The sequence below is a fragment of the Rhineura floridana genome, chromosome 15, assembly GCF_030035675.1.
Source record: "Rhineura floridana isolate rRhiFlo1 chromosome 15, rRhiFlo1.hap2, whole genome shotgun sequence".
In the NCBI taxonomy this organism is placed as follows: domain Eukaryota; kingdom Metazoa; phylum Chordata; class Lepidosauria; order Squamata; family Rhineuridae; genus Rhineura; species Rhineura floridana.
This window is the reverse complement of record NC_084494.1, coordinates 29,164,624-29,178,210: the sequence shown is the minus strand read 5'-3', so window position 1 is coordinate 29,178,210 and position 13,587 is coordinate 29,164,624. Positions and strand designations below refer to the sequence as shown.

Sequence of the window (13,587 nt, the reverse complement as noted above, 5' to 3'; positions counted from 1 at the left end):
CCAGATTCTCAGCCACTTTCTTAATTGCCATTTTAAAAGAAAAATATAGGAAAACCACTTCTTATTTCAGCAACAATTGGGTTAATACTCCAAACTTGGTGACATCACAGTATAAACAGAGCAGACAGCCTTATCTCTCCATAGTTAAGTAAACAAAATGCAGTTCCCAGGATCGAAACAATTAATGGCAGTCGTCAGAAAACAGATTCGTCAAAATAAAATAGACCAAAAAGAGAGTAGTCTCAGACAATATAATATTCTTCAAAATAAAAATCTGGAATAGAAATCCCTCTTCTGTGTATATCTTTAGAATGCAAATCCAGGACAGCTTTTTGCAACAAAAACAGAGATAAGCTATTAATTAGTGCGTAGCAGAGAGAAGTTATGGCTCCCCAGTGAGATGTCAAAAACCGATCAATCTGGCAAATCTCTTTTAAACAGCAACAATTTAAGTCAAGTAAAAGAAAAATATAGAAAGAAGGGTGCTTGCCTGTTAGTGCGTTCTCTCTTAGAAGATAAGGTGAACGTTCGCTTTATCAGATAGAGCTTGCTGTTGAAAATCCGTCCCACCTTCGTCGGCTGGACCTCGTCCCATAAATTAATGAGATCTGGTCGCCCCAACAAAAATAGGCTTTGAGGTTAATCTCTTCGTTTCTCCCTACCCGGGAGAAGTTTAATCAGTCAAAAAAAAAGAAAAAACTGACTGATATATCTGAATAAGCTTCTTTTGAGGCAGGAGCCCGTCTCAAAAGCAGGCACAGGCTAAGTCACCCTTCCCGGAAGTCCTGGTCCACTGTATTCTTTATTTGTTGTAGTTATTTCCCTGTTTGCCTTATATCCCGCCCCCCTTGTCTTTATGATTGTACTTGTTTTTATTGGAAAATCAATACTGACTTGACAAAAAAAACACTGCGCATCTTCAAAATTTTGTGTCACAGTTTTCCAACTAAACAAAATGGAAAGTGTGCTTAAAATACATATACTGGTGAAAACAACATGCAAAAATGCATTATAATTAGATGAGGTAAAATTGCCAGCATAAATGTGTACATTTAGTATGCTAAAATATGGTAGAATTCCCAAGGACATTTTTTAAGCAAACTGATGGAAAAATTTGGAGAACTGAAATTACAATTGGAAAAAAAGGAAACTGAGGATTGTATCCAACTAAGTTCTACTCAGAGTAGACCCACTGAGATTCATGGACCTAAGTCATGTCCATTAATTTCAAAAATTCTACTCCGAGTAGGACTAGCATTGGATACAACCATGAGAGGAAGTGAAAGTGACAGATTCACCCAAGATTAATTTGTTTTGTTTCCTAATAGATGTCTTGGATCTTCAGTTGGGTCTCTTATCGTTGGGTAGCTTTTGTCCGTACATTTGCTGCATCTACTTCAACATTGTGCAGGAAGGTCCTCAACATGTAGAATGTGGTGAGGAAAGAACTAGTCACACCAAATATAGATCCCAACAAGGGTATAAAATCATAGATCTGTTCTAACAGCATCAATGATGAACAAACAGATGACTTTGACAGGAAGTCAATTACCATTTCTGTATCAATCTCACTGGTCATCGGAGTGTTTTTGATCGCAGATTTCAACTCCTGGACAGGTTTGCCAACCTGCTTTGCAAGTATACACAGGGAATCTTCATCCAAGCCAAAGACTTTGCAGAAAGATATCAGTGCTCTCACCAAGATATCAATATCACAAGCAAAAGAGAGGCCGTGGACAGGAACAACCCCACCAAAACAGGACATAGTTGCTAGCTTCCATATAAGGGCCTCAAGTGCAGCCCTTTTCTTTTTCACAATTTCTCCAGAGAAAATTGGTGTAGCCAGGATCAAAGTATGTCTCTTGAGATCATCCAAATCGTTCTCCAAAGTCTTATGCAACAGGGGGAAATCATACTTGTTCAAATCCCGCCTCGATATTAGAAAAACCCTTGGAGAAGAGTCTCCTGCCATTCTCAGATATTTACAGCAGTATCTCTTTATCGTTCCAATGGTTTCTTCCTCATTGAAATTCTTTTTCCTTCTCTCAGAATTGATACTAACATCCACTTTGGTGCGCACATAGTAAAACCTCTTCCCCATTCTCTGAATTTCATGGGCCAGTATGATGTCGTGCTCAGTGAAGCGTTCTCCAGAAACAATGATGAAGAAATCATACTTCCTAAAGTTTACAGTCTCTAAATATTCCCTGGCCGCAAACTCACGTGTTCCAATACCTGGAAGATCCCATAATTTTACTTTGGGGAATATGGGATGGTGATAACTCTTTGGCTTCATTGTTGTTTGTGTCACCCCAGTCTCAGCTGAGCCCTCTTCATAATCAGACATGCCTCTCAGGGCATTGACAAGGGATGATTTACCAGCACCCGACTGCCCAGTGACAGCAATATCAAGTGTGGTGCTCTCCAATAACTCAAAGTCTCGACAACATTGGGCTACAATGTCTGGGAGATCTTTTCCTTCCAAAGCAGCTATCAACCTTTCAAGGTCAGATTGTAATTTTGCTTTTGAGATGGCGCCTCCCAGGAAAAATCTTCTCAATGCTTCATTTGGTCTAAGAAACAAAGAAAAAAAGGAAACATTGTGATTGCTAATTCGTATGAGTTAATGTTCAAGTGCCAGTTTGTATTATCAATTTAGATTTGGGAAATCTAGCTATATCGGTTTTCTCACATGAGTACATCTGAACAATCTAAGGAAAATGTTTCTGTTCAGGGATGCCAACAGGATTTCATAGCTCAGTACACTGTATGTGGATTAGGACCCCCTGACTCTCCCCATCACTTGGCAAGAACTACTAATTATGTAAATATGTTAACTCAGCGTAACCTATGTTACAGGGTGGTGTGAAGGTTAAAGAGGGGGGAAGACAATGCACAAGGCGTTGACGTCTGGGAGAGGGAAAACAAGATACAACTATACAACAACAAGCAACAAATGCTCTATGTATGTGCAGCATCACAACTCTCAGCAAAACACATATACCCACATTTTTCCAACCTCGATAAACAAAAAAAGTATCCTTGTGTTACAGTACAGTCTATAGAAATGTTAACTTGCTGCTGGTGTAAAGTATTTTGATGATTTTATGGTTGTATTTGCTGATTTGTTTTGTATTTTATATTTTGGGTTTATTTTTCCTGTATATTATTGAATAACAGCCCAGTTATTTGGAAAGCAAAGAACTGGTAGCACCTCTTGCACTGTAGTTCCCAGGCTTGGAAACCCCATGCAAGTGATTTTGACAGGTGGGTAGAACAACCTACCTGTCAATCATGCACTACCATAATTACAACATGTGATTGACGGGTTGGCTGCTCCACCCAACTGTCAAAATTGGCCCATGGAGATCTGGTCTGATGCCAAAATGGCTCCCCTACCCCTGTTCTATATGCTTGGCTATTTTACCTTTAACAATACTTTCCACCAGTTTTCCTGGGACAGACAGTAATCTAACTGGCCTGTAATTTCTGGTATCCCCCCTGGATCCCACCGGTGTTACATTAGCCACTTTTCAGTTCTCAGGTATGGAGTCTGATCTTAGGGACAAGTTACACATTTTTATTAGAAGATGGGCAATTTCACATTTGAATTCTTTGAGAATTCTCAGGTGGATGCCATCTTCATCCAGCAATTTATCAGTTTTTATTTTGTTTATTAGGCCTAGAGCTTTGCATCTGCCTCGGTTCTTAGGCTCCCTTCCTGCAAAAGTTAGTTCAGACATAAAGATCTGCCCTATATGAAGACAGACGCAAAGAATTCATTCAGCTTCTCTGCAGTCTCCTTACTCTCCTTTAACACACTTTTCGACTCCCTTGTCACCCAAGGTTCCAACTGCCGCCCTAGATGGCCTCCTGCTACTAATGAATTTTTGGTTGGTGGTCTTTATGTTTTGAGCAATGTGCTCCTCAAATTCCATTTTAGCATCCCTTATTTGTCTGCTTGTATTTCTTTTGCCAAAATCTGTGTTCCTTTTCATTCTCTTCATTTCGACTCCTGCAACACAAGGCTTATCAGCTCAAGGGTTGGTGTCGCCACGGGGTCAGTTTCACCACAACTTTAAGGATTATGTGTATGGTAATGAGGAAGATGACTGCTTCACACTGGGAACTGGGGTAAGGTGACCTAAAAGAGGAAAGTGAGGGGAGACATGGTCTCCAGGTCCTTACCAAAGGGTATAGCCGCAAGAGGGTAGGAAAATGTTTTTAAATGGTTTTTATATTTTGCTTCAGGTTCGTAATTAAACACAGTTTGGCCTTGGCTAAACCCAACATACCTGTTGCGTATCTTCATTTCTAGGTCTTGGAATTGAATTAAGGTACGCCTCTTGAGATCCTCGAGTTCATTTTGCAGGGTCCTTTGCAGCAGAGGAAAATCATACATGTTCAAATCCCACCTGGATATTAGAAAAACCCTTGGAGATGAATCACCTGCATTTTTCAAATTTTCACAGCAATAACTCCTTATTTGCTGTAGGGTTTGGTCCTCACTGAAGTTTGGGTTCATCCTGTCAGCATCTATACTGACATCCACTTTGGTGCGCACATAGAAGAACCTCTTGTTCATTCTCTGAATTTCACAGGCCAGCATGATGTCGTACTCGGTGAAGCTTCTTTCGCCAACAATGATGAAGAAATCATACTTGTCAAAATCCATATCCCTCAGGTATCCGTCTGCCTCAAACTCAGGTGTTCCAATTCCTGGCAGATCCCAGATGGTTACATCTGGATATTTGGGGTACAGGTATCCTACTGGCTCCATTGTACCTTGTATCACATCAACCACAGCTGCACCCGCCTCATCGTCTGTCAACATATCCCGTAGGGCATTGACAAGGGATGATTTACCAGCACCTGACACCCCTGTGATGGCAATGTCAAAGGTGTATTTGCCTGATGAGTGAGGAATTTGATCTGCTGTGTCTGGTTTGGAGCTCTTACCACCCATGGCTGCTCTTCAGGAAGATTTACCAGACCTAAAGTAAATACAGAAATATTGCAATGGTTAACTCCTGATCTATAATGTTCAGATTTCATTCCTCATTTTCCAGTCTTAAATTCTCTTCTTCATGACAGCTGACTTCATGAAAATTCTTCAGCATTTTAGTCCAAATTTCTCCTCATAAACTGAGAGCTGTTAGAAGACTCCTATTCCCTGGCAAAGCTACAACTGTCAGAGCAGTTTAATAGTCATTCCCTCTTCCCAGGGAACTCTGAAAGTTTGAGCTGTCTGAGAGGAGTAGGGGTCTCTTCACAACTCTTCCCAGGATTCTCTGGGGGAGCCATGGCGGTTGAAAGGGGAATAATAATTCTTCAGCATTTTAGTGTGAATTTCTCCTAAGAAACACATTTTTGTGGGCAGTTTTGACTAATACACATATTTTTGCAAGCCATTTCTTGTCATATAATGCAGTTTTGCATGTTATTTGCACTCATTTATTCATTTTATGCAGACTTTTCCCCAATACATGCATTTTTGTAAATACTGTTTGGCGAACTGCATTGCAGAATTCGAATAAGAGTATATTTTGAAGGAGGGTTGTGTTTTGGTTTCATATTGTTTCAGAAAGTGCACATATGATAACTTTGGCTTGAAATGCGAACTGAATTGAAATTCTCACTCATCCCTAATGGCAGGTGCCTTCATACGGATGCTAAATAGCACAGGAGAGAGAATTGACCCTTGTCAGACCCAATAGCAAAAAAGCCACGGAGCTGAGCCATGTTCTCCTCCTCCTACTTCCTGGTAGTGACCTTTCAAGTTGGGCGGAACAACTGTAATACAGTACATTCAACTCCCACCTCCTTCAGCCACTCCAGAACACCATGCTCAGTGATGTCAAAAGCCACTGAGAGCTGAGGGAGAATCAATAGGGTCACACTCCCTTGTCTCTCCTCCGAAAGACGTCACCGATCAGGGCATCCAAAGATTTTTCAGTGCCAGAACTGGACCTGAAACCAGAGTGAAATGGGTCTAGACAATCTGCTTCCTCCAGGCATACCTACCTCTGGCTGCCCACCACCCTCTTAGTCACCAGGGCCGGCACCAAAGGGCGGCCAGGTCCACAGGGCCCCCTGAACAGCCCCTCGTTAGGGTGGGGGAGTAGCACTTCCCTGCCGCAGATCTCAGGAAGGGAGCTGCCCAACCCTGCTCACTCGCTGGCCCTCCTCCATTCACCCTCCCGCTCGCTCACTCGCCCACCCCCTGCCCATTCACCCCCCACCCTCCTGCTTGCTCGCCCCCGCCTGCTCGCTTGCCCTCCCACCCATCTGCTTGCTTGCTCATGCCACCCACCTACCCACCCCTCTCGCTCGCACCCACCCGCTCAGTAGATGGGTAGGTGGGGCGTTCGTGCAGCTGCCAGGGCCCAGGCCAGTCTGGTTCCCAGGGCCCCCAGCTTGCCTGGCACCGGCCCTGTTAGTCACCCTGCCCAGGGAGGGAATATAAGAGATTGGGTGGTAATTTTCTAAACTTTCTGGATTCATTGAGGACCTCTTCAAGAGGGGCGACACCACTGCCTCTTTCAAGGTGGTAGACATAACTCCCTTTCCTAGTGAAGCATTGGTCACTGGGTAGGGAGGGGGAGAGAGAGAGAGTGTAGGAGGAGAGGGGGATATCAGGAAGAGAAGGGGAAAAAGTTGACCCCGGCTACTTTGGTTCTGACCCCACCCACTGCTGGCTTCAGCCTAAGTCTGGAGAAGGCTCCAGTCTCCTAGGTCAGGGACGGGTAAGCTTCTTCATCCCAAGGGCCAGATTCTTATCTCGCCAGCCCTCTGAGGGCCAAATGTTAGAGTTTTGGGTAGAAATATATTGCAGCAAAGTGCAAAAATAACTGGACAGTTAAGACTGGAAGCTGAAAGAATAAAGAGACTTAAGGCTTATAACTACAAAGAGACAAAATCATACATGCTGAAGCAGCCACACAGCCTGCATTCAGAGAGCCATTACTAACTAACTGAGAACAAAGACAGGAAGAAAAGGGAGGAACCGGAGGAGCAAAGTCTGCAAAAACAAAAACTTTAGAGGAAGAATCAGCAGAGAAAATAATAGATTGCCTTTCTGTCTGTTGCTCTCCACTGTTTCAGGTCACTTGTATTGATTGGTGTTTTACCCCCAACATCAAGTAGGCAGGACCAATGGACTGTACTTCTTCTCAAAAAAGAAAACCATTAACATGAAGTAACTCATACCAAGGCTATCACATACCAAACTCATATTTTATTTCCCAAACCACAATAATAATAACCAACTCCACTTAAGTCCACTCAGGTTTAGGCTGCAATGCTAACCAATTCTACTCAGAAGTAATTGAATACTACTGAATTCAGTTGAGCTCATTCCCAGGTAAGTGGAGTTAGAATTGCGGCCCTGCAATGCAATCCTAACCCTGTCTCCTCAGAAGTAGGTCCAATCAAATTCACTGGAGTTTACTCCCAGGTAAATGAGGTTAGGAATGAAGCCTTACTGTGCAATCCTAATGATGTCTACTTGGATGTAAACCCAGTTGAGTTTAGTGAGGCTTACTTCCAGGTAAATGGGATTAGGATTGCCACCTTAGTCTATAAGGTTTTATTTACAATCAAGCAGGATACACATTTGGTTAAATAAAGCAACCTCTTTCAGAAATCCTCTTCTATAAATAGAGGCAAGAAGGACATTCTAAACTGCACATGAACTGGTACAACTTTATTTCCAGTCCAGCTCTATTACCAGGATGGGTAGAAAAATCCTCAAAGCAAAACAGGGGGCAGCATTCAGTTCCCCTCGCCTCTACAGCCCTGTTTGTGTAAAAAGCAGTCCCCATCACACTGTACACCAGAACAACATGCAGGGCAGGCATCAAGGGTCAGCAAGGTTGGGCATCTGCCAAGGGCCCTCAATCCAGGAAGGGGCCCACTGACAACAGCCCTGTGGACCTGCTGTAGTGAGATTCAGTGAGGGAAAGGGGCCCATGGAAGGTGTCTTGACCTGGAGCCCTTCCAAACCTGGAACCAAGATAACATAAATCCAGTGGTGGCTGGTGCCCATGGGGACTAATGGGGCAGAAGGAAGGGAGGAGCCAACAGTAGGTGAACCCAGAGCTAATAACAGGAAGAGCCAACTAATTCTAGTTTTGTCCCCATCATCCTCTCCGAGCTACAAGAGCAAAATTGAGAGAGACCAAGGAGGAGGAGGAGGATGACAGGCAGTGCCACTCCCTGGACTGGAGCTGAATAGAAAGCCTTGCAGGTGGGGGTTGGCTGAGGGCAGACAGAGTTGGTGGGGCAGTGCCCCAGGTGTCCTAACAGACAAGCCTCCGCTGCATGAACCATTATATGTTGCTGTCTTGTCACTGGTTCTGAGTGACTAGACTTAGAAACAGTTAAATGCAGTTGTGTAGGGGGGAAAAGGGATCCCTTTCTTTTAAATGATAAGAATTAAAGATTCCTGCTTGTCCTGCAGGGTGGGCTAAATTCTCTATAGTTATTCCAAGGGCTGGGTAAGTTACCTCAAAGAATCCTCTTGAAATAACCACACTGTTATTTGTTTGCTGCCTCCACCGACTGACTGAAATCTAAAATGGCGACAACACTTTGCAAACAAACTTCCAAATGGCATAAAGGGGACCTCCTATCCAAGTTAAGTGCTTCCTGTGGAGAAAGAAAACTGAGGCAATCCCAATATATATTTCACCGTAGTTCTTTTGAATGTCCTTTCACTGGTAAATACTGAATAGCAGCTGCTGAGTTACAGGAAACTGAGTGAAGAAGGGATTGATCCGGATTTCTTAGGGGTCTCTGTTGAGAGCCAAGAGGCAGCATAGAACATATATCAACAGTTTAAATTTGCTTACCATTTACAGCCATACAGCAAAGACTCTCAACAGATTGGGCAGCAACTCTTTCCTTGTCACTGTTTCCCGAAACAAGATACACTTTGAAATCTAACTCACAATGAAACAGAAAGGAGGATGTCTGTTTGTTTTCCCCCTAACCGAGTGTAAGAGCCAGTTTCTTGCTGTGCTCCACCCATCAACGAGGTAGGGCGACGGGAATAACTCTTTCACAGTGAACTGAGCTCTTTTCTGCAGCCAGCTATTGTTTATTCAAGGATACTTCTAGCTGGGCATTTAATGTAGAACTGCAGCTCCTCATGCATGCAAGATTTTTGCAGCAGCCACACAATGTCGTTGTCATCAGAAAGCAAGCCCTCATTTTTGCCCCATTTATTCTGGATTTACCATTTCCGGGGGAAATCCATACTTACAACAAAACAAAAGCAATTGCCAATTACCTGTTTCAATGACCACAAAGCCAGGAAATTAAAAATTAAAGCAGATGTCTTAACAGACATGAGCTGTGATGAGCTATTACGTTGTGCAGTGCTGCACATTGTGCTTGCTATGCATATTGTGCTTGCTATGCGTACAACTTACCCTCTGGCTCATCCAAACGGAGCGGGATAATCCACGTTTTCCATATCTGGTTCGTCATCTGACAGTCCTCACTTCGCCTGTTTGTTCGCTCTTTCCCAATAAAAAACCCATTTTTTGCACCCACACATGCAGCGAGAGGACCCGTACTTCTTCTCGCTTTTTCCCAGCTCCGCCCATAACGTTCCCCCCTATCAGCCAATTGGTCCACAAAAATATGACGTATGCTCCTCTCCCCCTTTGCAACAAAGCACAACAAGGCACAAGCGCTTGAACGTACGAGCGCGAAAGTTTGAATTTCCTGATGGTTTGGTAGTAGTGGCTGTAATGGAGTTCCTTGTCGCTCACCACTCTGGAGCAGCGCCGGCCGGGGGGGGTGTCTCCTGGTGCCCCTGACCATCCAGGGGGATTGTGGGCAGTGCAAGTGATCAGCGCTTGTAATCGCCGGGCGAATCCCCCCGTAACCCTTGGGCTCATTCACTGCAGGGTTCCGCCCCGGACCATTATGCGGCTCAGTAGCAGGAATGCTGCCCCTGAGGGAAGCAAACAGGCCCCCTCCACGGGTGGCCACTCTTGGCTTGGGCAAGGAACGCGGGCAAAAAGCCCCGCGTGCTGCTGTGTCAATCTGCGCTGAAGTGACCAGCACAGGCTTTGCGGTGTCCCCTCTGATAAAAGAAACATGCAAACCACTTACATGCCTACAATTCCTGTATTTTTGTTTGTTTGTATTTGCAATATTTCACAAAACCGACTGTATGCTTGTCTACCTTTAACATTTCTGGAGATACACATGATTGCAATTCCACTTATTTCTCCAGAACAGCAAGTAACGATGTGTCATGTCTAGGAAGGTAGACCACCAGTCTCTATGGCTGCGGGTGGCTGAGACACTCTAGCAAACCACTTATACGCCAATAATTCCTGTGGGTTTTTTGCTTGTATTTGCGATATTTCGCAATAGCGACTCTATGCTTTTCAGCTCAGCTGGGCTGCTGAGAACCTGCAGGCTGTGGTTGAAATTGACAAGACTCAAAAAGAGTAGCCTTGCAGGCAGGAAAGCAAAATTGGCTAAGGGTGTGTGAGTGTCTGTAATCCAAGAGGAAAGCCTCTATTTCTGTTCTCCCCCCCTCTCCCTCGACTCTGGATGCCTGGAAGCAAAGACCAATACATTCAAGAAGGGCATTTGATGGGGGGGTGAGGGGGGGGAGGTGGAGGTTAGGCAAAGATAAATATTTTCTCCCTTGAAAAAGTTTACAAACAACCACAATTGCAGATCTCACCCTGAGCAGCTGACCTGTTTGCAGGCTGGCTAAAAATTAACCGCTGTTGCTGCTTCTGTGCAAATGCACTTTTTTGCATCTGCGCAGTAGAAGTTGCAGGGGGGGAGGGCAACACCACACCATTGCTCTGATAGGTTCCTTTTTCCCAGGCTTTCCCTGGACATTCGCACACATGCGCAACAATGGAAATACGTGATTGGCTGAGAATGAGGGAAGGGATATGGGGAACCGCCCAAGAACCTCCCATCAAACGCCCACAGCTGTAAAGTCCACAGTATTGCATCCAAGCGCCTGAAGGTACAGCGGATGATTCCCGGTTTAAAAACGCAAATTGCATTATTTGCGGTATTGCAGGAACGGATTTAACCACGCGAAAATGCGCAAAAGTGTGCAGTGTCATATGGACAACCGAAAAATAATGAAAACACAAAGCGTTCATGTCACACATTTTACAGTCGTCTGGATGAGCCCTATGTACCAGGACTTCTACTTGGCCACTGAGGCCCAAATCCAGTTAGTTTGCCAGGGACTGGGAAATATAACACATGTTGTCCTGGTTCTGTATTACCTAATGAAGCATTTGAGCCTGATAGTATAAAAATTATTTTTAACTAGGGGCTGCCGACCCTGCTCCCTTTGCTTGCCAACACTCACTATACTCTACCCTACAACATCCCAAGGCTTCCCCCCACCAATTCTGCCATGCACCCCCTAGTCATCCCTCCATCCCCTCTGTCATATGCCCCCTAGCACCCCCCACCCCATGCCTCTGCCAGTTGCCCCGAAGTCTTCCCCCCTCACTCACCAGTGTCACCCCAACCCCACCCCACATGGATCCCAGAGCCCCCTGTGCACACTGGTTGCTGAAGATCTTCCCCCCATTGGTTGCCAAACCTCCCCCTGCCCCCCCATGGGTTGCCAAACCTCCCCCCACCCTCCAAAAGTCTCCAAACTTCCCCTCACCCCCCAGGTCTCCAAACCTACCCCAACTCCCCACTTTTCTAATGGCCTCAAAGCTGCTGCTGCTCACTCACTCGCTCATTCACCCACTCGCTAGGCCCCATCCTCTAACCCCCCAGACACCCCTCTTGTTATTATCATTACCCCCTCCTCCTCCTCACTGGCACTGCTCCCTCGTCCTCACCCCCTTCTTGCCACCTTGCCACCGCTACCTCCTCACTGCTGCTGCCACCCTGCCTCCTCACCGCCGCCATCACCACCGTGGTTTGCCTCAGAACTGTGACCTCTGGATTTCATAAAGGCAAGCCCACCGCCTCTACCAATATAATTTGCGCATTGTCTGAGATTTTATGTCATCTGCTTATTGCGATGCATAACGACAAAGAGAGGACGTGAGGCAGTCATACTGATGGGAGAGGACAGGAAATGACTTTATGAGAGACCTTCAAAAACACCAGGTGTGAATTTGGCTAAGGTAGAGTTTATCTTTTATTCATGTTCATTGATGGTGGATAAATTGATGACATTTATATGTTGCCTCCTCCTCTTCAAAAGGTAAAGGTGTCCCCGCACTTATAGTGCGAGTAGTTTCCGACTCTTAGGGTGACGTTTACTAGGCAGACCGTATATATGGGGTGGGATTGCCAGTTCCTTCTCCGGCCTTTCTTTACCCCCCTGCCGGGTACTCAGTTTACAAACCACGGATGGATGGAAGGCTGAGTGGACCTCGACCCCTTTTACCGGAGATTCAACTTCCTCCTGCCGTTGGAATCGAACTCTGGCCGTGAGCAGAGCTTCGACTGCATTACTGCTGCTTACCATTCTGTGCCACGGAGGATCATCCTCCTCATCTTAGAGGTACTCAAGAGGACAAAGAGCATTTGATTGATATAGATCAGAAGGTCATTTAAAACTGTGACGTGGTTCCAGCTGGGACACTTCAGATTCCTCTAAACAAAAGCAAGCATCAGCGTCTTGGGAGGGGAATCTGTATGGATATTCACAGAGGTGAGGGGGCAAATGAATTCAAGCAATGCACTGTGGTCCAAAAATTAACTGCTGCAGTACCGTATTTGGGACTGAATGCTCAGTTGCTGGCAACTTCTGTGTGCTTGCTTAGTTGGCTATTTCACTTTGGAAAAGGAAGCTTAGCCAAAGCTGTTTGTGATAGATAGGAATATAGGAGTGGAAATTCCATCCTGTTTACATCTATGTTTCCCCTACCCACCCCTGCCAGCACATAGCTCTGCTCAAACAGCTGATTTCTGAGAAAGCAAAACCTAAGTTGGGTGGCTATAGATTCTGTTCCTTGTAAATTGGTTGTTGGACTATACTATGTGGGGAAGGAGAACAAAAGCAAGCATAACTAAATCTCTCCAGCCTGACAAGCAGAAAATAAACATGTAAACAAAGTCTTTCCCAACAGTTAGAAAAATTAGTTTGCTTCAAATACCAGAATCTCATGCTTCTCCTGAGTATTACTTTGATGTCATCCTGAACTGTGTTAGGGGCCAGCACAGAATCTTGTTTTTCCTCTACAGCTGCAGAATCCCTGTCCAATGCATGCTAAATTGGCATTCATCTTTCACAAGAGGTCTTGAGTATAGGAATCATGGGAGGGGACAGCTGTGCCTGGCTCCAGGGCAGAAAAACTAGAGGAAATGCCACAGGGCTGGCCCTGCTATTAGGCAGAGGGATGCAACTAACTTATGTGGTCCATGCTGGGATGTGGGGTAGAAGTTGCACCCCCGCTGGCTGTGCCTCCTAAGTCCCCTGACTGTTCCCCCCTATTGGAGCACAGAGGTGTGATATGCCCCCCCACCTGCTTTGCACCCCTAAACTCACTTGCTGCCTTCAATTGTTGTAAAGGATGCAGTCCTACCATCAGCGTTGAAATAAGATTCAACTACCAGTCC

The 13,587-nt window shown here is 45.1% G+C and overlaps 1 protein-coding gene across 4 annotated transcripts; it reads right to left on the bottom strand.

The window, feature by feature from the left end:
- Positions 1-785: 785 nt before the first annotated feature.
- Positions 786-13,572, bottom strand: LOC133370413 (interferon-inducible GTPase 5-like). Of its 4 annotated transcripts, XM_061596696.1 has the most exons (4): positions 8,853-9,057; positions 5,821-5,970; positions 4,296-4,994; positions 786-2,573 (listed from the first exon to the last, which is right to left on the bottom strand). In XM_061596696.1, the coding sequence occupies exons 3-4, from the start codon at positions 4,964-4,966 to the stop codon at positions 1,355-1,357; spliced, it is 1,890 nt and encodes a 629-aa protein (XP_061452680.1). In that variant the 5' UTR covers positions 4,967-4,994; positions 5,821-5,970; positions 8,853-9,057; the 3' UTR covers positions 786-1,354. The 4 variants fall into 4 exon arrangements, with proteins under 4 accessions (XP_061452680.1, XP_061452681.1, XP_061452679.1 ...); XM_061596697.1 differs by lacking the exons at positions 5,821-5,970; positions 8,853-9,057 and adding an exon at positions 13,517-13,572; XM_061596695.1 differs by lacking the exon at positions 5,821-5,970.
- Between the last annotated feature and the right edge of the window lie 15 nt (positions 13,573-13,587).